The 25,686-nt window shown below is 44.0% G+C and overlaps 2 protein-coding genes across 6 annotated transcripts in view; one reads left to right on the forward strand and one right to left on the reverse strand.

Annotated features, from left to right (window-relative positions):
* Positions 1-24,984, forward strand: GPR87 (G protein-coupled receptor 87). Its single transcript, XM_043474019.1, has 3 exons — positions 1-217; positions 18,345-18,476; positions 23,621-24,984. The coding sequence occupies exons 2-3, from the start codon at positions 18,443-18,445 to the stop codon at positions 24,661-24,663; spliced, it is 1,077 nt and encodes a 358-aa protein (XP_043329954.1). The 5' UTR covers positions 1-217; positions 18,345-18,442; the 3' UTR covers positions 24,664-24,984.
* MED12L (mediator complex subunit 12L) overlaps positions 1-25,686 on the reverse strand; it is a 347,565-nt gene that overhangs the window by 114,567 nt on the left and 207,312 nt on the right. The gene's annotated exons all lie outside the window — the stretch shown is intronic.

Here is a 25,686-nt window from a genome sequence, read left to right on the forward strand (position 1 = left end):
TTGAAAGGGCCCCAAAGGACAGGCTTCAGGCAGGCGGGGGAGACCCACCTGCCCTGGCAGGGGAGCGGGAAAATGGCTATTTTTTATGCTTTAACAAAAAGCGTACTTCCCTGCCAGCTTTAGTTTCAAGGCTTACTCTTAATTGACACTGGGAAACCTGTTTCAACTTGAAGACGCCTGTATTAGGTGAATGGACAGCCAGCCACAGCAATGAAAGGTAAATGAAATATTTTATTTTCTTAAAAGCCATGGTTGGTAGGACATAGCACTGATTAAGACTGTAATTATACCTCTGCTTAAATCTGAGATCTGACGAGAAAGTAAGAGTTAGAAATCTAAGTGAATTAGAACCACGAGTCTTGTTTGGGAGGGAACAATTTCTGAAATCCGGGCCATTGTGCTTCACGGAATTTCACTGTTCCCAGCTCAGGCAGGCAGTTGTTAAGCAAACCGTGCGTTATGCCTTCAAACGTGGAAACGATGTTAAGGAAATCACTTCTATTAAGTGAATTTTTAAATCACATTTGCTTCATTGGTTGAGTAAACCCCAAAGTTCATTATAAGTGCTTCCCTAGACGCCATACTGAAATTTGTTTCATAATCCTTCATTCACTTTTCTTTTAAAAGGAGATCTAAAGAAAAGAAAAAAGAAAAAAAGATGGGTTTTCTCTCCCACCTGCTTCATTTTGATAAAAGAATCTCAATCTTTTCATTATAACACAAAGAACACGGCAATCCTTGCCCTGATTCCTTAGGAGATCATGCTAAAACATGTTTGGAAAAGGCGCTGAGAAAACCGCCTGACTAGTGGCGAATGGCTTAGGGACAGCTTGGGTCTGGTTCATGTTCAAAGTCATGGGGAGGCTTTTATTTCACTGAGGGAATCAAGAAGGAAATGTGAACTCTTTTAAGTTATAATAAGGATTTTTAAAGATAGGTGAGCATAAGGTAGGGAGATTTTTTCGATTTACTAGGTCAAGATTCATCTGCTACGGTATTTTGTATCATATTCTCAAAGGGGGTCTGGTTTCACATTAGGCATATTAACATTTTTAACATGGGTTTTCTTTCGTAATTCTGATTAGAGACTCCAATTTACTAGCAAAATGAACAACAAAAACTGTGGTTTTTCAAACAGAGCCAGAAACTTTTGATTTTATACTATCATCTTTTTATACTGCATTATTATTTCTGCCAGTTCAAGGTTGAAACTAGGAATCAAGGGGATGTATTCTCTGAGCGCTTCAGCAAAATCCTGTCCTGAGACTACTGTTCCTAACACCTATCTGAAAAGTGTTCTGAGTGTATGTGGGTGAAGGAGAAGACGTTGGAGGAGCAGTCAGATTGTTGAATACCGTATTTAAGGATATAGCCTAGAAAAGAAAAAGTGTAATTAGTCAGAAAATCCTATTCCATGAAGAGACTGAGTCAAAAATTTCCTGGCAGACAGAATATTGAGATGGTTTATTGCACTCCAGGATAGAAGTAGGAGATGGAAAACTAAATTAGAGTGGATGTTTTTATTTAGCTGAGTGTTATCTGGCCCCTTCGGAGCCTGTCTGCTTTCCTTCCTTCTTTGATATCTTGGGGTTTCACTTCCTTTAAAAACAAAAAATATTCCACCCTTAGTCCTGTCCTCTGAGAAAATGCCACAGAAATTTAAGATAGAGGAGACATGAATGGCCATTCACTCTCTGCACTCCTATAAACTGAGGGAAAACTAGGAAAACACGCTCAGAGCCCAATAAGAGGGATGATGGTGAAGGCAGGAGAGAAGGGACGTGAAACCTACGCGAAATCACCTGGGAGCATCCCACCGTCTCCACAGGACTGCTAAGTGCACAAGCGTGGGACAGGACTTTGGTTTAGAGCAGAAAGCCCAGCTGCAGAGTGGGTGCTGGCGATGCCAAAAGTTAGTGTGACTTGAGCAAGCCTCTTATTTCCTCAGGAGCTCACTGCCCTCTCCCAAGTAAAATGAGGGGATTTGACCAGAGGTCATGAGGGGCCCCTTGTGTGACTAGATTCCCCTGATCCAGGAGATGTACTGAGGCACTCCGGTTGGTTATCAAGAACCCAAGGCTTGAGTCAAAAGAAGATGCTAACGAGGAGGAGGAGGAAGACTGGTCCCGCCCGTTTCTGTCCCAGGCAGCTACGTGATGTCCATCCAACCCCAGCCTCTGAGGCCCCGGAGTCTTCCCCTGCAAGACACAGGTGACTACAGTCTCCTCTTGCTTCCTCAGCTGGAAGTTTTGCCTCCGTAGGAAGGCAAGGGCCAGCTGGAATTCCTATAGCTGCTGACTTTCTAAAGAAGAGAGGAGACAGCGGAGGCAACCAAGACACTGTGGTTTAGAACTAGATGGGAAGAACACGTCAAGGTGAACAAGAAATAAGATGCGAACCTGCTGTTTCATGCCAGTGATTGAAGTCAAGCCCTTATACAACCTGGCAACAATTTCCAAACTTTCCAACTTCCTTACATGGCAAATATGGGCAGAAGAGAACATTTATTCTTCATTTTGTATTGAAGTAGCGCATCTTATCTTTCATTGACATTCTTATTAACCAATATGAAAAAACTTACACTAAAAAAGCATCTGAAGAGCACTGATAAGCCATCACATTAAGTCATACCTATCAGTGATTCCACAATTTCTCTTTTAAGGCAATTTCTTTTACTTTTTTAAAGGCAATTTCTAATAATAATTTCACACATTTCAGAAGAAGATAACTCTTAAAATGACTTAGATAGAACCTTTACAACACAAAACTGTCCTAAACTGTAATACTAAAACAACAATCATTAACATGCACTGGTAGCTTAACATGTCTAAAACTATTGCATATTTTAACATAAAGTATTTTTTTACAAGAAAAAACTTCACACAACCTTAAGATATACACTGCTGTTACCTCCATTTTACAGCTGAGCAAACTAAGGCTTCAGTGATAAACAAGTAGGAAGCAGAGCTCTGAGCTTGACCCAAGTCTGCCTGCAGACAGCCATGCTCTGAGTCATCACTCTTTAGAGTTCTAAGTAAACGCTGTATTTGCTATCTGGGATCTCTTTCTCATCAGTAATTTAATAGGTGGGCTTCCCAAGTGGTGCTAGTGGTACAGAACCAGCCTGCCAATACAGGAGACCCAGGTTTGATTCCTGGGTCGGGAAGATCCCCTGGAGGATGGCATGGCAGCCCGCTCCAGTATTCTTGCCTGGAGAACCCCATGGACAGAGGAGCCTGGTGGGCTACAGTCCACAGGATCACAAAGACTTGGACACAACTGAAGTGACTTAGCACGTACACACAATGTAATAGGTAAAAGCACATGGATTTGTAATTTATTTACCATGCTAATTGACTGCAGTAGGTAAGGGGCTGTCTTGGGCACATCACATCCTGCAATCAAGTTGGGGCTATTACCTAGTTTTCACAAAGGGGACATCAGACTATAATCAACACACAAACCCCCGGGTTGTACAGAAGTAGAAGAAAAGAGGAGTTAAGCCCATCACTCAGACCAACTTGTGTCCAAAGCAGGCTCTGCCCTCACCAGGCCTCTGACCAGGGCAAGCCACAGCAGCTGGTGTGTGCTGAAGGAACCGCTGCAAGCCTCAGTTTCATCAACTGGAAAAGGGGCAGACTATTCTTACTACCATTCGGAAAGCATCTGTATAATGAGTTCTTCCTAGATGCCAAGCTCCAATTAAAGATTTCGAAAGCTTGAAGGACAGAATACTATGGTAATACCTCCTTCAGTCCTCAAATCAATCCTATATGGATGTTTTGCAGAAGAGGAAACTGAAGTATGGAGTGATTAGACGACTTGCCCAAGTAAGCGGCAGGTCTGGAATTTGATTCCAATGTCTTTTTCACAAGTTATCTAGGGACTTCCCTGGTGGTCCGGTGGTTAAGACACTGCGCTCCCAATGCAGGAGCCGCGGGTTCAATGCCTGGTCAGGGAACTAAGATTGCACATGTCACAGCCAATTTTTTTTAGAAAAATTAATCTAAATAACTTAGAATAGTCTTAGGCACAAAATTACACAGGCAGTGCTTGCTGAACCTATACTCTGATCATCATTGTTGCTATTATGAGTAAAAAGACAAAAACAGACCTTTCAGCTGCAGAGGACGCACTGCCTGTAGTCTGGACATGCTCTCAGGTTAGAAACAGTACTGGCTTTCAAACTCCACTTTTTAAGTCTCGGAGTCTAAAGAGATCCTTTGCTAAAAAATATCAAGATTCTGGTTGCCTTCAGAGTGGAGGCCAGAGTCATGGGGGCGGCAGAAACAAAATAATCCATGGTCCCTGCACTGCAGGAGCTTGGGATCCAGCTGCAGAAAGAAGGATCAGAGCAGAAAACAGTAGGCTGCCGGCAGTCAGCTGCGTCTCCCACGCTGGGAGCTGACAGGAGAGACCCAGGAAAGGAGTTCCCGGACACCAGCTGCCTCAAGACTGCAGGCATTTTAGGCCTGCCACTCTGCTTTTGGGGAGGATGACCTGCCTGTCCAAACTTGTTCCTCCTCATACCTGCCAAACCCAAAGGTGAGACGTGAAACTGAAAACAAATCATCAATGGGCTTCTCAAAACAACTTAGATAAACAGACTAAAAGCCAAGTTGGAATAACTGCAATTTACTGTTTACTGGTTTATTTTTAAAGAGAACGGTCCTTCCTATCATGACTGGGTACCTTGCAACTGCCCAGGGTGTCCAGGAACATGCAAACCTTAAATAAGCACAGTTGCACTGATTTTGAGTTGTTTAAACCAAGCATGTTTAAAATCCTGGAAAAGGAAGACTTTAAGCAGGATAAAATTTTGTACTGTGCCAAAACTGTTCATGTGGAACTCATATAACACAGCAAAATGAATGAATAAAGGAACAGTGGATCCCATTATAAAAGGTCACTGTATCAATGGAATAAGCATATTGTGATCACCGTTCAATAGACATATGGTTTTACCTCCTCAACATCAATATTTTCCTTTCCCTTTACCCTAAAAGATTCATTCTAATTTTGTGTTGCAAATATAAAACAAATACACACACACACATATATATAGACATATATTGTGGTATGAAAAAAAAAACTATTCATACCATGTCTACAGACAATAGTACAACACCCCAAGTATCATCTCCATTTATCATCTTAAGCCCTAGAAACACTGAGTACCTGACTGGTACCCACTCAGGCGGCTCACGCGAGGCTCGGCGTAGACACTGTGAGAACCAGTTTACGATCTGTATGAAACTGCAAGCCATGCAGACACTAAACAAGTGGCCAAAGGAGAATGGAGTCTGAGAGGGCAAATTGAAGGCACATGATAAACGAGTGCCAGGGCGCCTAACACTTGCCCTGATGGCCTCCCCGATCCCTCCTCGATCCTGGAAGACACTCCCGGTAACACAGTTGTCTTGCAACCAGGGTGGCCAAGCCCAACATCTCTATGTTACCTTTCCCCACTACACCCTCAAAAGGAGATGGTGTATTTCCCATCCTCTGCCATGAATTACACCCCAGCTGACTTTACACCAGGCAGGCACTCCCTCACATGGCTATTTATTTAGATCCTGCTTAATCCCCCAAAAGATCTGAGGTAATGTACAGAGATGCTCAATATCAAAGAAGTTCAAATGAATGCTAACAAAAATGGAGCCTGGGAAATGCAATGGAGGGAAATTCAAAGCCACGTGAGATTAGTTCACCAAATGCATCAATTCCTATCTCAACTCTAAAAGGAAAACAAGAAGGCACACCGATGCGGTTCTGATAAATAATTAATAGTAGCAGGCCTAAAGGAACACTGGATTCCCAGAGGGCGCTGGTCAAGGGGGGCTTCCCTGATAGCTCGGTTGGTAAAGAATCCGCCTGCAATTCAGGAGACCCAGGTTCAATCCCTGGGTTGGGAAGATCCCCTGGAGAAGAGAAAGGCTACCCACTCCAGTATTCTGGCCTGGAGAATTCCATGGACTGTATAGTCCACGGGGTCACAAAGAGTCAAACACAATTGAGTGACTTTCACTTTCAGTGGTCAAGAATCCGCAGGCCAATGCAGGGAACACGGGTTTGATCACTGGGTCGGGAAGATTTCCTGCAGTAGGAAACGGCAATCTGCTCCAGTATGCTTGCTGGGAAAATACATGGACAGAAGGGTCACAATGAGTCAGAAAAGGCTGAGCGACTAAGCACAAGCATCAAAAAACACTATTCTCAATATGCAGCCTAAAGAACTTTTCTCATGCGATGAGTCCTCACACAGAAAAACAAACTTGTGTTCAACACCCAAAGAACAGACACAGTGAAAATGGGGAGCCGCACGGAGGTATCAACTCAAAGCTCGGTCAAAGCCATCCTACGGAGGCAGACAGGAGAACACAGTTTTACTACATTGCTGTTTCTTCGTAATTAATCTAGCAAAACCTCTCTGCCTTTTTCTCCCCAGTATTATTATTGTTGTTGTTTAGTCCGACTCTTGCGATCCCATGGACTGTAGCCCGTCAGGATCCTCTATCCATGGGGGATTTCCCAGACAAGAATACTGGAGTTGCCATCTCCTTCTCCAAGGGATCTTCCTGACCCAGGGATTGAACCCAGGTTTCCTGCTTGGCAGACAGATTTTTTTTTTTTTTTAACCACTGAACCACATGGGAAGCCTGTTCTAATCATTAAAATTTCCCAAGCACTAGACATATTAAGTTAACCATATGAAAATGCCATTTGACCTACAAACACACTTCCAAACAGTTCAACTTAATTCATCAGCATCAAGGAAGACAAAACCTTAAAATCTTTGAAAAAGTATTGATCCTAAATTAACTACAATGCCATTAAGTTCTAAAACTGTATAAACTACCGCAAAGCTTGACTTACAAGCTCATCAATTTCACATAAGAAGGAAATTATTCAATGAGGGGAAAATTACGAAAAATAAGGCTCAGGTTTGTAGCTGGCAGTGGGTACCAAGGCTGGAGGAACCCCAAGGTACTGGTAGGAACCCCATGGAGAGAGCTGGGGCAGCCCCACCTAGAAATCACATGTCACAAACTGCAGGCCACAGACAAGCTTTATTTGGTCTGTCTTAATAAAGCTAAGCCAGAATTTAAAATCCATGTAATTTTATACAAAAATCCATTTTTACAGTCTTGTGGCAGATGACCCACACACCCGCATGGCAACGACCCAGAGCCTGGCCACGGGGCAACACTGCCCTGTTCACCGCAGCCCCCAGCCCCCCGGGCACTTCTCTTAACATGCTGTTAGCTCTATTTTATTGGCTTGCTGATACTAGTGATTATTTCTTCTTATACCTGGCTCACTTTCCTCACTGACATTAGATACGGGGCTTTATGTGGATTTGCATTCCACTGCAACAGTCCCCTAACTTCACAGTGGGTTGCTCAGAAATATCAGAGGACCAGCATCTGCTCAGCTTTCCCCAGGTCTTTGGCCATGCCTTTCAGGAGATGAAAGTCAAAGTGTTAGCCACTCACTTATGTCTGACTCTTTGCAAACCCATGGACGGTAGGCCCACCAGGCTCCTCTGTCCATGTTATTCTCCAGACAAGAATACTGAAGTAGGTGGCCGTTTCCTTTTCCAGGATATCTTCCCCACCCAGGAGATCAACTGCTAATTCCTATTCGCTCAGTTCTTCTCGGGTCGTATTGTGTTCAATTCATTCAAAAAGAAAAAATTAATGCCAGTGAAGTTGACAGCAGGAACTACTTTAAAGAAAATGTTATATATATGTGTATGTGTGTATGCATGTGTGTGTGTGTGTGTGTGGGGTGGGTGGGTGTATATGTATTCACACACACACACAGGGAGAATGAATTAAATGTGATGTCATATCATTTTACTACATACAGGAGTAGGGGGATTGGTTGATTTTTAAATTGAAGTATTGTTGAGTTACAATGTTTCGGGTATACAGCAAACTGATTCAGATAGAGATAATGTTCTTCAGATTCTTTTCCATTATAGATGATCACACAATACTGAATATAGTTCCCTACGATACACAGTAGTTGCCTGTTGTTTCTCTATTTTACATATAGTAGTGTGTATCTGTTAATCCCAAAATTCTAGTTCTTGTTTTTATGAGAGGAGAAAATGAGACACAGTGAGGGTTTGATGCCGATGAGAACTGCACAATACCCACTGGCATTGAAGATCTCACTAGTGAATCTCTACCACTGAAGGAGGGGTTGCAACAGAAGGAAGATGCGTCTGTTAGGTACCCGTCTCTCGTTTCATTACTTTAAACAGCATTACAGTTTGCTTAAACTGATTCAAAAAATTAGGCTAGCTAAACTTACACCCAATTCTATTGAGAGCGGCCCTGCCGCTCAACCTACCCCCTCAACCCACTGCCATACTGATGACATTAGAATGGTGACCATGACAACCACCATCATCATTGTCATCACAATGAAGAATAACTATGACCCTTGAGTATAGTGCTTAAGCCATGGAATGACCCTCCAAACAACATCTCTGTAAGCCTGTGAAAAGCACTCTCTTTTCTTAACAGGTTTGTAAATGGTAATCAAACAGCTAAAGACTTTACCTGGGGTCTTAGATTTTGAGAATTTTTTAAGGGACTTAAAGTTACTTGAAATGCAGTTTGGCTTAGAATATATTCATTCAATACCACACTCCTACTGGGAGTATAGCCCATAACCTCTCTGACCAGTAAACTCGTACTAATAATTCAGAATTTCCCTATACATACATTAGACTTTGCCTAAACAGAACACAAAAACACACATTTCAACTTGGGAAATGATAAAATTTGACTATAGGAGTAATAAGATTTTTATGAAGTGAAGTGACAGTCACTCAGTCATGTCCAACTCTGTGATCCCCTGGACTATAGCCCATTAGGCTTCTCTGTCCATGGACTTCTCCAGGCAAGAATACTGGACTGGGTTGCCATTCCCTTCTCCAGGGCATCTTCTTGACCCAGGGATCGAACCTGGGTCTCCCGTACTGCAGGCAGACTCTTTACCATCTGAGGCACACAGGAAGATTTTTTATTATTAAGCAGAAAAAAAATATTTGACATGAATTCCACTGCTTTGCCATGAATTATATTACTGTAGCACTTATAGTATAAAATAGACTTGCACGTACTATCTCTTCAGATTCTCATAGCACCTTTGGGAGCCAGGCCAAGTATCTATTATTTTCCTCATTCCACAAACAGTGGAAAGCTAAAACTCTGAGAGCTAAAATGCTTTGCCCAGGGTCACAGGATCAAAGAGAGAGTCAACAGCTGACACCTGAGGTCCAGGACACTGTCGAGCCTACTTTTGAGGGGCCGCTGATCCAGCCAAGTAGCAGAGCAGAGAGGCAGCCTATTCTGGGGTCACAGAAACTGGACCCCATCTCCTGGCTTTGCCTTTCACTGTCTGTGTGACGTTGGGCTCCTCACCTGCACAATACCCAGGGCTGGGGTAAGGGAATAAGGAAGCACCAGACACAGACCCTGCCTTCAGGGAGTTTACAGCCCAGTTCATACCCTCCCTCCTCCACCGCCCTCCCTCAATCAATCAGTAAGTAAAAAATTAATCAGAGGTCGTCTGGAAAAAAGAATGCTAAATCTAAGTGTGAACCAAATTTTGCTTAATTGTAGGCTACAGACGTCAAGCGTAACTTTGTAAAAAGAACTTCAGGGTGGTACCTGAAAAACCAGAATGAAGGCTGTTTGCTTGGCATTCCAACACCTTTGGGTTACTGACTCCAAGCTTGCATTAATGAAGTGCCCTATGAATACAGTGACCTAATTCTATTACAAAAAGAAGTAAATTATAGCCAGTGAGGTAACTTGTTTCTTGCCCAAGGCCTTCAGCAGAGCTCTATCTTAGCAGTACTGGAACGAACACACACACACACACACACACACACAGTCTTAGGTTACAGGTGGAACACACACACACACAGTCTTAGGTTACAGGTGATTCCAAAATGCAAGGAAGGCTGCGCCTCTTACCAGAAGCTTCACGTTAGATGGTTCTTGTGAACACCACCACAAGCAGCGGAAGAATGACACTGTCCCACTGATATTCAGGAATTACAGCAGTAGCCCCATTTAGTATCCCCCCCCTTTTAACACAGTTTTTCTGTAAGAAAGTCACAGAACACAAACAAAACCCCTCCGATCTGAAATTCCTGCAGCTCCAAACGTGATTCCAAATGTGAGCTTCTAAAGAAACACACAAGAAGTGGAGGGCAAATTAAACCACAGCTCTGCCATGCCATGCGAGAACCATCACCACCACCAAATAATCAGTCAAAAAACCGTGAGCAGCTGCATCTAGGGAGTGAGCATTTAACTGGCATTTGACCAGCAGCGCAGTGATGAGACCCTGGACAGCCAGGGGAGCAAAGGCACAGACAGCCGTAGCCTGGCGGGCATGCCCGCTGGCCCCGCCTGCTGCAGACGGAGTTGCCAGCCCGGCATGGCAGCTCCCCACCCGAGCCAAGACCTAACCCGGGAAACACGGGAGCAAGGCTGGGTGCCCAAAGCAGCAGTTCCGGGGCCCCGGGTGCTCAGCTGCCCAGCCTCCCCACCGCCCCTCCAGGGCACAGCAGACGCTTGCGCGTCCTACACACCTAGGTTCAAGCTGCTACACGGTGAGTAAACCTCTCCTTCCTGGAGACCCAGAACCTCAGTTTTCCCAACCATGAAAGCAGTCTGATATGACCAGTAGTGTTTTCACGAAAAGGCCTCAGCAGAGGGCTGCACATGGTGAAAAGCTCAACTGTGACAATTAGTTTGTTCTCAGGGGTTCCCTAAACAAGCTCACCTGCCACTATTCTTTCTGGCTTGCCGAGAGGTACCAGGAAAGTCATTTGTTATGAATCCTCAATGTTGGTCACTGAAGCAAGAAAGGGGGCAGACAGGGGGCAGAAGAAGAGGAAGAAAGGTACGTTTATAGTCAACACAGGCCACTGGATGATCCGTACAGGTCAAGTGTCATCATATAAGGATAAATGATAAATGAATCCAGAGTTGTGAAAGCCAGGGTCTATAGGACCAGGAAGGCAAAGCTCCTGAGTGAGGAGACCCAGGGAAGTCAGGAGAGGTTGCTGTGAGCTGGTGACCCAGAGAGCAGGTTCCCAAAGGGAAGAGGCAGCAAACACTGCTGGACGCTTCACACTCAGCTGTGGGCAGATCTTTCTCAAGGTAAGAGGGAAATTTCCCAATGCTTTCCACATGGTTCAGGTCAAACCAAACTATACCTCCAGGTTAGAAGATCAGCAGTTCCTTCTTGGCCTCAGCAGGGAAAACAAATGGTGCTTCTGCCTTATCTTCCCCCTCCCACTTCCCACCCTCCAATACCAGCTATGGAAAATTGCTCCGCATTGGGACTCTAGGGAAGGATAGTAGAAAGAAACATGGATACAGCTTCAATCAGATCTGGTAGGAATCCTGATCCCAACTATCACTAGCTCTGTCAGGGCATATTAATTCACATGTCTGAACCTCAGATCGTCCCGGCTGGGAAGGAAGAGAGGAACAAAACACGCCTAGGGCACGGGCCGCTGTGAGGGCTGCAGGAGAAACCAAGCACCAAGTTCAAGGCCTAAGATCAAGAAGACACTGAGGACACATCCACCCTTTTCTAGGGCATCCTTTTCCAGATGGACATGTCCATCTATTTCATTTCATTCACTTAAAAAGCCAGCTTACAGCTAACAACAGCATAACATCATTATGAAAAGTTAAGGGTTATGAAAACAATCAAATTATCAATGGCTGGCCAGATAAAAGCCAGAAGGTCTCTAAGCATCAATACTATCCAACCTCAGGAATGGCCGTGAAACCCAGACCTGCCACAGACACCACATTCTTGAGAGGTTTCATCACCTCTCAGCTTGGGGAGCCGTAGGTGGCAGGACGGGGCTCCCGCCCGACAGCAAGGCCCTGGACCCAAGCCCATAACCACGGCTGAAGCAATGTTCATTGCAACACCCTGCAGGCGCTGGGAGGTGCAACGTATGCACAGATGCTCTGCGATCAACTGCACGGGGGTGGGGGTGGGGCGGGAAGGAATGTCGATGCTGCTGCTGAACAAAGACAGCCGGCGTATGAGGATCAGAGGCAACTGAAAGGAAGCTTCTGGAGCAAAGAGCTCAGTCAAAGGCCTCCTCACTGGGTGACTGAAACCACAAACCACCCAACAGGCTCAGCACAAACAAGGTGGCGAGACCTCCATTCACCCTGCGTCCAACCCATCAGCCAGCAACTGCATTCCACCGCGTGCCTGCGACAAGCGACAGGGGCTTGTGGGACTCAGATCTCACCCTGCACCATGGGGCCAGACGCTGCGTGCATGTTCTCAGGTCAACCTTGGAGTCACCCCACAACGGATGCATCAACGCACACACTGCACAGAGGATGGAGAGGCGGAGACTCACAGAGCCTAGGCAGGCACCACACTGCCACCTACTCGGCTCGTTCTAGGGCCGAGGGTTGCTTCTCGCTTGTTTTTAAGCCAAGGGAGGAACATACTTTAAAATGTTAAGACATTAAAATGAGAAGCTTAGCAGAAACGTCCATCGTCCTGTACCCATCTCTACCTCCCACCCCTCCCACTCTCTTCTCCCAGGGCAGACATGTTTTTCCTTTTTGAAAGAGTGGTCTCAGCCCTCTGTTATCAGCCCTCTGCCTCTGCCCCCCACACTCACACAGCGTGACTTAGGCAGCTCTGGCAAAGACCAGCAGTGACCTCTCTGTTACTGAACTCCACCCAACAGCACTTTGCTGTCCTAGGCCTCTTGACTTCCCTGCAGGATAAAACTAGTTACAACTTCTTATTTCGTAACCTCAAGTCTCAGTTCACAGGACATGAATCTTGTCTGATAATCCTTCCAGTTCTCTGACCACTCCTCCAGGAGCTTCCCTTTCTGGAGAATTGCTCCTGAAAAACTTCAAAGGCAGCCCTCTCCTACTCTCAGTCTATCGGGAAGGGTCATGGTGGGCAATCGCACCCATTCCCATTGCTTTTTCTACCCCTGATCTTCTGCCAACTTTAAAAGTACACCACCAGCCAGGGCCACCTCCCCAGGCCCCAGACCTCAACTTCAGTTCTTCAGTAGACATCTCCACATGGATACTACATGGGCATCCTGAAACCCACAAAGGGAAATCTGAACTGTCCACCCCTTCTTCCACATGCTCCTCCTCTCACGGGCCCTACAGTCAGGGAAACAGACCAATACCCACTGCCTCACACTGGGAGGCCACGGGGCCTCCTCTTTTTGCGTCAGCAGCCACTCATTCCTCAGTGTGCCCCAAACCCGTCACATCTCTCTGCCACCTGAGGCCATCATCTCCCTAGCAGGTGACATTATCTTGGGCCATGCTGAACATTTCCACATGTTCCTTTCCCATCTCACATCCGGCAAACCAGCCACAACCCAGGCATCGAGGCTCCCACGGAACCTCCTTGACCTCTGCTGCTTTTCATCAGGGGACACCACCACAACTGGATTTCTACAACATTCCCCCTCGGACTCTGTATTTTGTGGTCTATTTACTTCTGGATCCTCAACTAGATTCAAAATTCCTTGAGGGCAGAAACTTACCCTTCATCTTTATAATTCCCAGAGTGTGGAACATGTCTAAAAGTAGACTTTTAGACAGTAACTTCACAGAAAAGGTCAGATTATGGTTAACACTGATGGGGAGGTAGAGACTCCCAAGACAGGGAAAGAGGAGGAGAAAGGAGGAGAAAGGAGGTCATTCAAGAGCAGGAATCAGCATGAAGAGAGGCAGCGGGTTAAATGCAAGGCATGCCCCTGTGAGGCAGCAGTTAGCATAAAGAAATCCTGATCAGGTGAAAATGATCTTGAATTTCATGTAGGCAAGGATTAATGTCAACAACACAAGCGAAAGCTCCATTTACAAAGCACGCAACTTATAAACATAAATTCTAATTTAACCTCATGATGCTTCTATAGAGGAGGTACAATCGCCATCAGATTCAGAGGATTAATTATAGAGCAAGACTTCTCCTGAAGTTGAGAGCCACCTTTTAATTATCAGAAGCCAGCATCTTCCAGCTTCCACACTCCATAGTCTCCAACACTAAGAAAATAACCCCTTATGTATTGTTCGTCACTGTAATTTGAGAAGTTCCCTATCAGACTGTACTTTGGGTGAGAGAGCATGATGACATGGGTAACTTAGAAAGAAGAATCTAACAAAAAGCAGAAGAATCTGAGAGGAGAGAAGCAAGCAGCAGAAAGACCAGGGAGGAGGTCAGTACAGGGCCACACATGAAGCTCGGAGGGCCTTGGTCTGAGCAGCAGGGTGATGGCAGAAGTGAAGGAACGACATCATAACAGAAGAAGTAGCAAGACTAGACAAGTGACTGACCAAGGGAGAAGGATCCAATTCAGTACTGAGGTTTTAAACTCTCTCGACCGAGAGCTGAAGCAAATACTCATAAAGAGGGATGAAAGGAAAATGGCTTCTGGTGAAGAAAGGAAAAAGAGCTAAAGTTTAGAGATGCTGAGTCTGAGGAACACAGATGGTATAATGAACAGAAGTTTAGGGTAGGAAGATTATGGAAGAGAGGTGATGGCTGAGCATCCAAGGAGACATGAACAGTCTTGAGAAAAACAAAAAGAAAAAATGAGGATCTATGACCCAAATTTGGGGGAGTACTTCATCTAGAGAAAGTGGTAAAAGAGAAGGAGGTGGCAAAAGGAAACTCTCACAAGCCACTTGAGGAGAATAAAGTATTTCCCAAACCTGGAAGACAAATTTGATTCCAGAAAATCCATGTATCATGCCTGAACTAATTAAGACCAAACTCATTCACATAATTTCAATGGGAATTAAGATAATGATATCCCCAAATTACAAATCGCCACCCACGGCTGGGGTCTCTAGATTCTGAACCAAATTCTAAAAGAAGAAACTCATAAATGAATCATCCAGATCACTGAGCAATGTCCCACACCTACATCAAGGGGTGGAACTCCTGCTAAATATACTTTGCATTTCACTGTCTTCTTCAAGACATGATAAGGAATGTGCTTATAAGGTACTTTTCCTTGGTCTATAAAACGCGTATTACTGCACAGTGAATTGCTATCCTGTATCTATTTCTTTTCTGTGTACTCTTTGTTCCTTTTTAATTTTGTTCAGGTATAATTTACATACAATAATTCTCATCCATTTTAAATGTACAATTCGATGATTTTTAATTAATTTATAGAGTTGTGAAACCACCATCATAATCCAGTTTTTCTCACCTTAATAAAATTCCTCACCCCCTTACAGTTAAATCTCTCCACTCCTACCCTCAGCCCTAACCTACTTTCCACCTCTATAGATATGCCTCTTCTGGGCATTTCATTGAAATGGTATGTGGTCTTTTGTATCTGGCTTCTTTCCCTAGCAGAATGTTTTTTAATTCATCCATCTTATAGCTGAATTTCACTCCTTTTTATTGCTGAGTTGTATTCCATTCTTTGACCACACTACCTTTGCTTTAACCATTCTATGACTATACCAACTTTGGTTTACCCATTCTGTTGACTATACTATCTTTGGTTTATCCACTCATCAGCTGATATTTGGGTTGATTCAAATCTTTCAATTCTTAGCTATTATGAATAATGCTATTAAAGACATTTGCATATATGTCTCTGCATAGGTCTATGTTTCCATTAGTCTTGAGTAGATACCTACAAGTAGAATTATTGGGTAAGATAAATGTAGGTTAAACTTTCTAAGAATTTACCAAACTGTTGTTGAGGTGGCCATGTCATTTCAAATTACCACCAGCAATGTATGAGGTTGCAACAATGTATACTTGGTGATACTTGTTACCAGCTTTTTCATCTATAGCCACTCTACAGCCAGGTAGATGTAAAATAGTTATCTCATTGTGTGGGTGTTTTTTTTAAAGAAATATTTATGTATTTATAAATACATACATAATTTATGAATATTATGTATGTATAAAAACTGAGATCACTCCAGGTCTCAGTTGCAGCACACAGGATCTTTAGTTGCAGCATGCAGGATCTAGTTCCCCGACCAGGGATAGAACCCGAGTCCCCTGCACTGGGAGTGTGGAATCTTAGCCTCTGGACCACCAGCAAAGCCCTCATTGTGGTTTTTATTTGAATCCCCCTAATGACGAAAGATACTGAGCATATTTTCATGTGTTCTTGATAAAATGTCTATACAAATCTTTAGACCACTTTTTAGTTGGGCTGTTTTCTTATTAGGAAGTTGTAAATGTTCTTTGTATATTCTGAATTTAATCCTTTATCAGGGATAAATATGATATGCAAATATTTTCTCCCAGAATCTTTTCAGTGTCCTCCTTAATGACTGTCTGCTATCTATTACTGCAACTGTGACTCACCCACTAAATACTGCTTTTCCTCCAGTGGGGATAAGCCATAATGGATTTCTTGTTATCAAGTAAAGTTTAAGTGAAGTCAAGAAGAGAAAAACCACATAACTCTCCCACAGAGGAATATGAAATTGGAGATGTCTTTGATGGAAACTCCCTGAAACATTTCCATGAGAAGTTAGATTCAAGAAAATAAGGTGTACTGAAATCTAAGGGTCATTATTAAAAAGTTTAGAAAACTGCTTCAACCCCAGTAAACTTTAATAAAAGAAAGTAGGATTTCACCTCCTTGCCTTACTTTAAAAAGACTGCAAAACTGGCACCCAAAAAGGAGGCTGTCTAAGAGGGTGTCTATTGTCTGTGATCCATAAAGCAATGAACACTTTTTGACTACTCACTATGTACCATATACCCTGATGATTCAAGGTGAGACATGGACAGGGCGTCTGAACTCTCGAGAGATGACTGGTAGTGGGGAGGAAATCACTCAACATTTGGACACCACTTTTTCCATCTACTACCAAGTCCAGCATCCAAATGTCACGTGCCACTCGGGAACAGAAGAGAAGGCCAGAATAACAGACAAAGAAATACGTGCCTCTCCACAGGCTGCCCAATTCTTCAATATGCTTTTGCTTTGAAAGTACTCTGAGCCTGCTGACCAGCAGACATAACTGCTTACGCAACCAGTGAATTACTTTGGACTTGGAGGGGATGAGGTTACTTGGGGTCTCTCTGCAGCTTTGTGGTATTTATAAACAGTATTGCTGAGGGGGCATGACAGTCTCACACGGTTTCATTTCATGAGAAACAGCGTGACTTCCCCTAGAGTGAATTCTTCCCAAAAGACATCTGACTTCGGCAGCACACTTTGCAAATCAGTTCCCAGGATCTCTTCTCTCTTTGATCAACACCTGAGGGAAGTCAGAAAACGAGGAGCAGACAAGGAGCAGGCTGCCAAAGGAGAAGTGGGGGGACTGTCACCGTTTAACACGCGCCCCATGCACATGCGACCTTGGGCAATCATGAGAAAAAAAGACTGTGAGGAATCTGAAGCTCAGAAAGATTTGAGGTTTCAGCCAAAATTTCAAAAACTAGTCACTCAAAGCCGATTTAATTATTCACTCCTAGCCAGACTCTGAGGTTGGATGGAAGACAGTTATCATAGAGAAATACAGGAACTTCAAGGTAAAGGTTCAAGCAGTATTAAATTCTGAACGGAAACCTATGTTGGAAGAAAACATAGAAGCCAACAAAAACCTGAGTTCCATTGGGGATTTTTTTTTTAAGAGCCTTCAGTCCAGTTTGAAAAAGGTTAAGTGACATGATGAAGTCACTGAGCTAGTTAGTGTAAAGCCAGAACTAGAAGCCCAGAGATTATAAGACTGGGTACTGAAGGTAGTTGAGTTTATAAAACTCTAACATACATCGGTCTGAGATCTTTTAACTAACTTTTAACAATCTCCAATTGCATATAAGTCTCATCAGAGATGCATTTAAATACACGTGCTGAGCTTCAGGTCGATGGGGTGGGGTAGGATGAAGTAGAAACGATATGGCCAGACACAGGCTAATGTGTCCTGAGAACACTTTTGGACCCAGGTTCCTATGGACTATGTCACATAATTCTTGCTACAATTCTGTTGTATGATTATTTCCACTCCCATGTCAGAGAGGAGAACACCAAGTCACAGAGATGTTAAGTAACTTTCCCAGGGCCACACAGCGGCATTCGGATGGAGAAGGCACACACAGAAATGTCCCATGCTCCCTGGCAGGTGGAAAGAGTACACAAAAATAGACAAATCTTATGTGGCACAGCTGTTCATAACAAAACAGTAGGCCTTTTCTGAATCAAGGGGCATTTAGTTTTTCTTTTCAAGTGAAGGTCAAAGTACTATGTATTCAAATTCCCACTCAACTGCTTTTTTTTTTTTTCTTTTTTCCCCTAGAAATCAAACCAGGAATAACCTATGCTGACCCCTTGACTGAATTGTCCCCGAGTGTTTCCTGACACAGATTTCTGCTTTCAGTCCCTCACAACTAAAGAATGGGGCTCAACTTGACACTTGCAAAATTACCAGGTAAGCTGTAGGGGAAAATGCAAAGAAAATCGTACTTGATCAATAACAGTTACTTACACCATGTGACAGTTTAGGGGTTTTGGTGGTTGGCAAATCAGTTAACAAAATAAACTTGCATTTATCCTTGCCTTCATTAAATGTAAAACAGCAAACATGCAGGATGGCATTGCCGAGAGAACTCTAACTTGCCATCACTTTGTCTTAAGCTGTTTCACCTAGAGATGATCTCTAAAAGGACAGGAAGATTAAAGTAACAATTGGGGAAGTCTTTCACACTGAAACTAAAGCACATACCCCTTGCCGGATGGAACAGTCCCGACCAAAGACAACACCCACCTGCGCTACGGGGTAACCAGAACACAGCGTGCAGGGCAGCGGTACCCGGGCAGTGACGCCCGGCATCTGCACGACCACGGGACTTCCTTCCCGCCCGGCAGGCAGAGCGGCGGCACGGCGCTGATGCCTTCACATCCAGTGCCGGAGTGTGACGTGCCCCCACGAGCAGCAGCGGGGCGTCTCCAGAGGCAAAAGGAGCAAGTCTTCATCACGCTTCATTCAGGACGTGACTGCTCCTCATGGCACAAACCCAAATCACGGCCTGGCGCTGAGAGAGACCACCTACTAAGTACGACTAAGTACTAAGTACTAAGTAAGACCACCTACTAAGTGCGAGATGCTGCGCTTGAAACGTATGCAGAGCATTTTTAACTCTCAGAAGACCCAGCAAAATGGCTGCTATTTATTCCATTTCACAAAGCCAAGAGGTGACTGAGCCAGCACCGTCAAAGGGGACTTCTAAATGGTATAGAGGACCTTATCTGCAAAGCAGAAATAGAGACACAGACACTGGGAACGCATACAGGACACCACGCGGGAAGGCGACAGGGAGGAACTGGGAGATGGGCATTCACACACACACACTGTTGATGGTCTGTATAAGATGGGTAACTAACAAGAACATACTATACAGAGCAGGGAACTCTGCTTAACGCTCTGCGCTGACCCGGAAGGGAACGAAGGCCGGCAGGGAGGAGATACACACATGGCTGATCCCGTTTGCTCCCCAGTGGAGACAGCCACAGCAGTGTAAAGCAACCACACTACAAAAAACCGTAATTTGAAAAAAAAACATTAACAAACAGGACTGCAATGCCCTTGACCTCTACTGTCCACTCCAGGAGCCACATAGGACTAATAAGCTATCTGACTACAAAATCCATGCATTTCTTCAGCCACACAGTACACATACAATCCCCCTTACACACACACACACACACACATAGGCAACCACAGCCCCAGCACACACACCCCAACACCTCTCACACATACACATGCAGGCTCAGTCGTGTCCAACTCTTTGCGACCCTATGGAGTCAGCCTGCCAGGCTCCTCTGTCCGTTGGGATTTCCCAGGCAAAAACACTGGAGTGGGTTGCCATTTCCTTCTCCAGGGGATCTTCCTAACCCAGGGATCGAATCTGCGTCTCCTGCATTAGCAAGGGGATTCTTTACCACTTCGGAACCTGGGAAGCCCCACCCTCAGACACACACTGGCACAAAATGATGATTCACTTTGGTACTAGTGTTATTAGGTCACTGCCTTTGCTAACTTAATTTAAAAGGAGTTGGAGGCAGGAGTGCAGGGGGAAAATAAGAAAGGAAATTTGACCGTCACTCTCCCTCTGTAATCAAGCTCTGAGCTAAATAACACTGGGAATAACATCCAAGGAAACAAGAAGTGTGTGAGATGTAAGAAAATAGCCTTTATGCTGTAAAAACAGCTTCCAATTTTTACTAATTGAATCACTATCATACCTGTCATTAAAAATGTTTCCTAACTCAGCCAGGTTCTTTACTGACAGCAAAGAACCACATGATAAAACCGCCTGGGTAAAGAAAGCCACTCACTTTAAATGGACATTGTTCCTGAGTGGGAACACTGCGGAGAACTGCTTCTGGGCATAGCCACAGGCATTAGGAAACTGGAGGCAATGATACAGAAGAGAAGAAATGATGGGAGGTAGCTGGCAGGAAAGAATATGCCATAGTCTTAATTCTTTAAAAAAAAAAAAAAAATCAAGTGTCACAAAAAACTCTCTATATTCAGTCTTGAGCCTTCCAGAGCAGCCCAGAGATGACTGTTCCCTCGACCACCATACACTGTTTCATAGAATGACCCGTAACAGGTTTTAACCACTAGTTTGCTTAAGCTGCATCGTAAATATGAAATTTGCAAATGAAGTAATAACCAAGCCCAAGCCTATTCCACTGAAGTAAGAAGTCCTGTATTCCAAACTGTTAATCTCATACATAAAACTCAGGATGCAAATACTGTGAGGTGACAGGATCGGCAGACACTCTCAAAGCTACAAAACAGTGAAAAGAGGTCAGTCGGCCCTGCTATTATTTATGACTCAGAGTACATAGGACTATTTCTGACGTTCTGATTTAAGACTGACTTTAATAATAACCATAACTGATCAGTAAATCATTATTTAATAAGAGTGCTTGTTCACACAATTAAAACTTGAAAGTATATAATGGACACAAAATTCCTAATCAACCCAGAGAAGTAGGGGTCCTTCTATTCCACAATGGACAGGCATAGCAGATCCAGGGAGCTGACACTAAGGGTTGAAATACTCCATGCCTAGTGTGTACGCTGGGCTTCCCCGATGGCTCAGTGGGTAAAGAATCTGCCTGCAATGCAGGAGACACAGGAGACTCCGGTTCAGTCCCTGGGTCAGGAAGATCCCCTGGAGAAGGGAATGGTAACCCACTCCAGCATTCTTGCCTAGAGAATCCCATGGACTGAGGAGCCTGGTGGGCTACACTCTAAGAGCTGCCTAGGACTGAGAGACCACACACGCAGTATGTGCCTGTGGCCAGGGAACCATTCTGTTTGCACTCACCGTGGCTTTGAAAATCACTGTTACAGGCTATAGCCAGTGTTCCAGGAGATGGTGTAACTGCCCCTTTTCGGGCAGAGTCCCTCAGTTGGACCACTCACCCTGATTAAAAGTTACTTGTCCTCTCCATGATTCCTTTAGGTGTCTACTCTGGGTTAGATGAAAGGGACTGCTGATAGTTTCATTGAAGAAATTAATTCAAGCAGGTACCTTAACCCAGGTAAAACTGCATATCTTAAGAAGCTTCTAAGGTTATGGACGCTGATATGCACCTGCTGGCACAGAAGCAGCCAGGACCGAGACGTTTCATTAAGTCAAAATCGGCTTGAACAACACTTCAAGACGATGCTTATAACTGGCAACCGTGATACAGATGGCCACTGAATCAGGCATTGTAAACTTATAAATACTGTGGGTCTCATCATAACAGGCTAGTCCAGGTATCAATTACCAGCCTGTTTAAGGATATTTAAGCCAGGGAAACCAATTTTTAAGAACACTTCTAGCAGAGAATAAAAGGAAAAGAATTAAAAAGAGGACAAGGTTACTTGGGAAGAGCCTATACACTTAAAATTTCAGGCAGCAATTTAAGAACCTGTTTTTGGATTAAAAATCATCCAAACTCATCCTTGGTTCACTTCTTCAAAGAAGGAAAACAAAGTACATACTACGCTGCCTGTCACGTAGGGAAAAGTCTAAAATCAGGCTGTTAGCCCTAAAACAAAACCATTCCAAAGCATAATTGTCATTATAGTAAACGTTATTAGTGAGACGTGAAAATTCAGAGATGACTTTTCTTGTAAAGTCACACCCCAAAAGTTCACTTGTAAACAGTTAGTTTCAGTTTGCAAAAAAAAAAAAAGGGCAGCAGCAGCAGATAAAAGTAGCCATATGGCTTAAGGGGAATGCCCAGAGGGATTGCAGACAGCTATGCAGGTCCACCCCCTGTGGAGGAGAGAAGGGAGCAGGGAGCAAATAGGAAGATTCACATTTCTGTGTAGTTGGAAGAAGTTTTGACCAGACTGATGAGAAGTGCCCCAGCCAAAGTCATCATCAGAGGAAGCCCTGCTGTCCCAGGAGCAGGCCTGTCTTAATGCGCCTGCGGTGCCCTGTCACTGGCTAGGAGTGACCCACGGAAGCGTGGCATCAGCAGGAAAAGAGCGCTGGGCTCAGGGCACCGCGCTAGAGCTGCCCGTCAGTGACCTTCCCTGCAGCCGGAGATCGGAGGGGCCCCTTCTCGCGGCTGTCACGCAATCCAGTGCTCACAAACTGTTTCACTGATTATGTGATGCAATGGTAAGGCTCACGAACTCAAGATTTCAAAAGAGCAAAAGGTTCAAAATTTTCATATTCTTAGCAGAATAGGTATAATCTAGCTTACAAATAAAAATAGGTACCAGGCGGCAATTATTTTTTAAAATTGCCCTCCTTGATAATGAATTTAAATACTAATGACAGTTGTCCCTTTTTGTCTTTCTTCCTAACAATGCTCCCTAAACTTTCTTAAGTATTACCCCCCCCAAAAGAAAGTCACTGGCAAATAATTCAAAATGACCTGCTAGTTTTATTCTTTCTCATTTCAAATAGCTTAAAACTGAGAGAAAAAGAAATTTCAAAGAGCCTACCTACACTAAAATAACCGCATGCTACCCTTCTGTTGTATGAAATTTTAATTTGCTGCTCCCCAACTTATTCAATTTGTAATTATATCAAAATTGAAATAAACGTTGAATCAAGATCATTTTCACTGGTATATTTATTTTCATTCAAATGATTAGCACAACCAACCAGAAATTCATATTTTACTCGAAGGACTTGGTGGGGGAAGTGGGATTCCGGGGTGAGGTCACAAACAGTTTTTAATGCTTTGTGTGTGTGTTTCTTCAGTGAACTACAGCTGATTCAAAATACTGTGTCAGTCGCTGGTATACAATGATAAAGTGATTCTGGTATACAGGAGAACAAAATACATATTCTTTTTCATATTCTTTTCCATCATGTTTATTACAGGATCCTGAGGGTTGCTCTCTGTACTATAGAGTAGGACCGTGTTGTGTGAGGTCACCAATTCTTTAGCCACTCAAAACATTAACAGTGCACTAAACAGACTCTTTAAATTACTAAAGATGTTTTTTAAACTAGCCCGAAACATCAGTAGTTCAGCCTGTAAGGAAGCCTGGCATGAATAGGGCATGTGTGCGAAACATGAACTGACGTCTCCCCACTTCTCCCACAGATGATGAGCCGCAGGGCCCAGGGAATCACACCCCAAGTAACGCGAGCGACAGACTCGGAAGGAACGCCACCGTTCACAACGAATTCGACACCATCGTCTTGCCTGGGCTTTACCTCGTTATATTCGTGGCAAGCATCTTGCTGAATGGTCTAGCAGTATGGATCTTCTTTCACATTAGGAATAAAACCAGCTTCATATTTTATCTCAAAAACATAGTGGTGGCCGACCTCATGATGACGCTGACGTTTCCGTTTCGCATCGTCCATGACGCGGGACTGGGACCGTGGTACTTCAGGTTTATCCTTTGCAGGTACTCCTCGGTTCTATTTTACGCCAACATGTATACTTCCATCGTGTTTCTGGGGCTGATCAGCATCGATCGCTACCTGAAGGTGGTAAAGCCGTTCGGCGACTCTCGCATGTACAGCGTAACCTTCACAAAGGTGCTGTCTGTCTGTGTCTGGGTGCTCATGGCTGTCCTGTCCTTGCCAAACATCATTCTGACCAACGTCCAGCCAACCAGGGAAAACATCCATGAGTGCACGCAACTTAAGAGCCCTTTGGGAGTGAGATGGCATCACGCCATCACTTACGTCAACAGCTGCTTGTTCGTGGCCGTGCTGGTGATACTGATCGGGTGCTACATAGCCATTTCCAGGTACATCCACAAATCCAGCAGGCAATTCATCAGCCAGTCAAGCCGGAAGCGAAAGCACAACCAGAGCATCCGAGTGGTCGTGGCCGTGTTCTTCACCTGCTTTCTGCCCTATCACTTGTGCAGGGTTCCCTTCACCTTCAGTCACTTGGACAGACTTTTAGATGAGTCGGCACACAAGATCCTGTATTACTGCAAAGAAATGACGCTTTTCTTGTCTGCGTGCAACGTGTGCCTGGACCCCATCATCTACTTTTTCATGTGTCGCTCATTTTCAAGAAGGCTATTCAAAAAATCAAACATCAGAACAAGGAGTGAAAGCATCCGATCACTACAGAGTGTCAGAAGATCCGAGGTGCGCATATACTACGATTATACTGACGTGTAGGAATTCAAGGTCACGAGGCCCACTCCTGTTTGCCAGTATGTACAAAGTGTAAATAAACGTGTTATTTTCATTATCCTTGCCTGAGCCCATCAAAATGTGGATGAAAAGAGAACTGAAATGTTATGAATTTGGGGTACAATTCAGAACTGAGGAAAACATTAAGGCATAATGAACAAAGTGAAATTGGTGAGATGGCCTATGGCTGAGCAGAGGGGATCATGACTTGAAGTTTAAGGAGCAGATTTCAGGGGCAGCCAAAGCCACAGCTATGCCAGCGCACTGCAGTCATCTTCCAGGAAGTGCGGATGCTCTGAAGCCACTTTTGAGAGGACAGGAAGTAGAGAGAACTCTGTTCGACCTTGATCCTTAAGACTTGGGAAAGAAAATGCTGTTTTCAACACAGCTCATTTGTTGCAAATGTAACTCAGTAAACACGGATTGCTAGGTTTCTCTGTCGTTGTATCTCTGACCTGTCCACAACGTTAGCCACAGTCCCTTGTCTATGTTTACGTTTTATGCACGTTAGGAAAACTTGCACAGTGCAGGAGTAGGCAAGGAGGTTTTTAAGCAATGCACTTGTAAGACTGGAGTCACTGAACTGATTTTAAACTTAGGTTATTTCAGAGAAGAAAAAAGTATGACTAAGTATTAAGACAAGCAGATTTTGATAAAACACTGACCTTACAGTGCCGTTATTATACCCCTATGCTGCATTTGAATCCTTATGTGCTAGGGGCAGAGAACAGAAGATGAAGCCTTCATTAATAGTCAAGTACATATCGTTTATTTAAAAGCCATTTAATACTCTTTATTTTATAAAAACTATAGTTTTTAATTATATCCCATCTCTAATAGGAATATCATTCGTTTTAAACCTTCAGTTGTAGAGCTCAATGCATCAAGTCAAAAAGATTAAGGGTTAACTTACAATCTTAGAATAATTTCTCCTTCTTCAATATAAACCTTTGAACCTTCATGCTTTTTCAAAGCCTTCAGCTGCCTGACCATTGTCTAGGTTCCTAA

The sequence above is a fragment of the Cervus canadensis genome, chromosome 7, assembly GCF_019320065.1.
Source record: "Cervus canadensis isolate Bull #8, Minnesota chromosome 7, ASM1932006v1, whole genome shotgun sequence".
NCBI lineage: Eukaryota > Metazoa > Chordata > Mammalia > Artiodactyla > Cervidae > Cervus > Cervus canadensis.

What these genes read in the sequence shown, in the direction of transcription:
- GPR87 (XM_043474019.1), top strand. Translation starts at nt 18,443, where the DNA reads ATGGGGCTCAACTTGACACTTGCAAAATTACCAG. An exon ending in GACACTTGCAAAATTACCAG is followed by an intron (nt 18,477 to 23,620) that starts GTAAGCTGTAGG and finishes CTTCTCCCACAG; the next exon opens with ATGATGAGCCGCAGGGCCCA.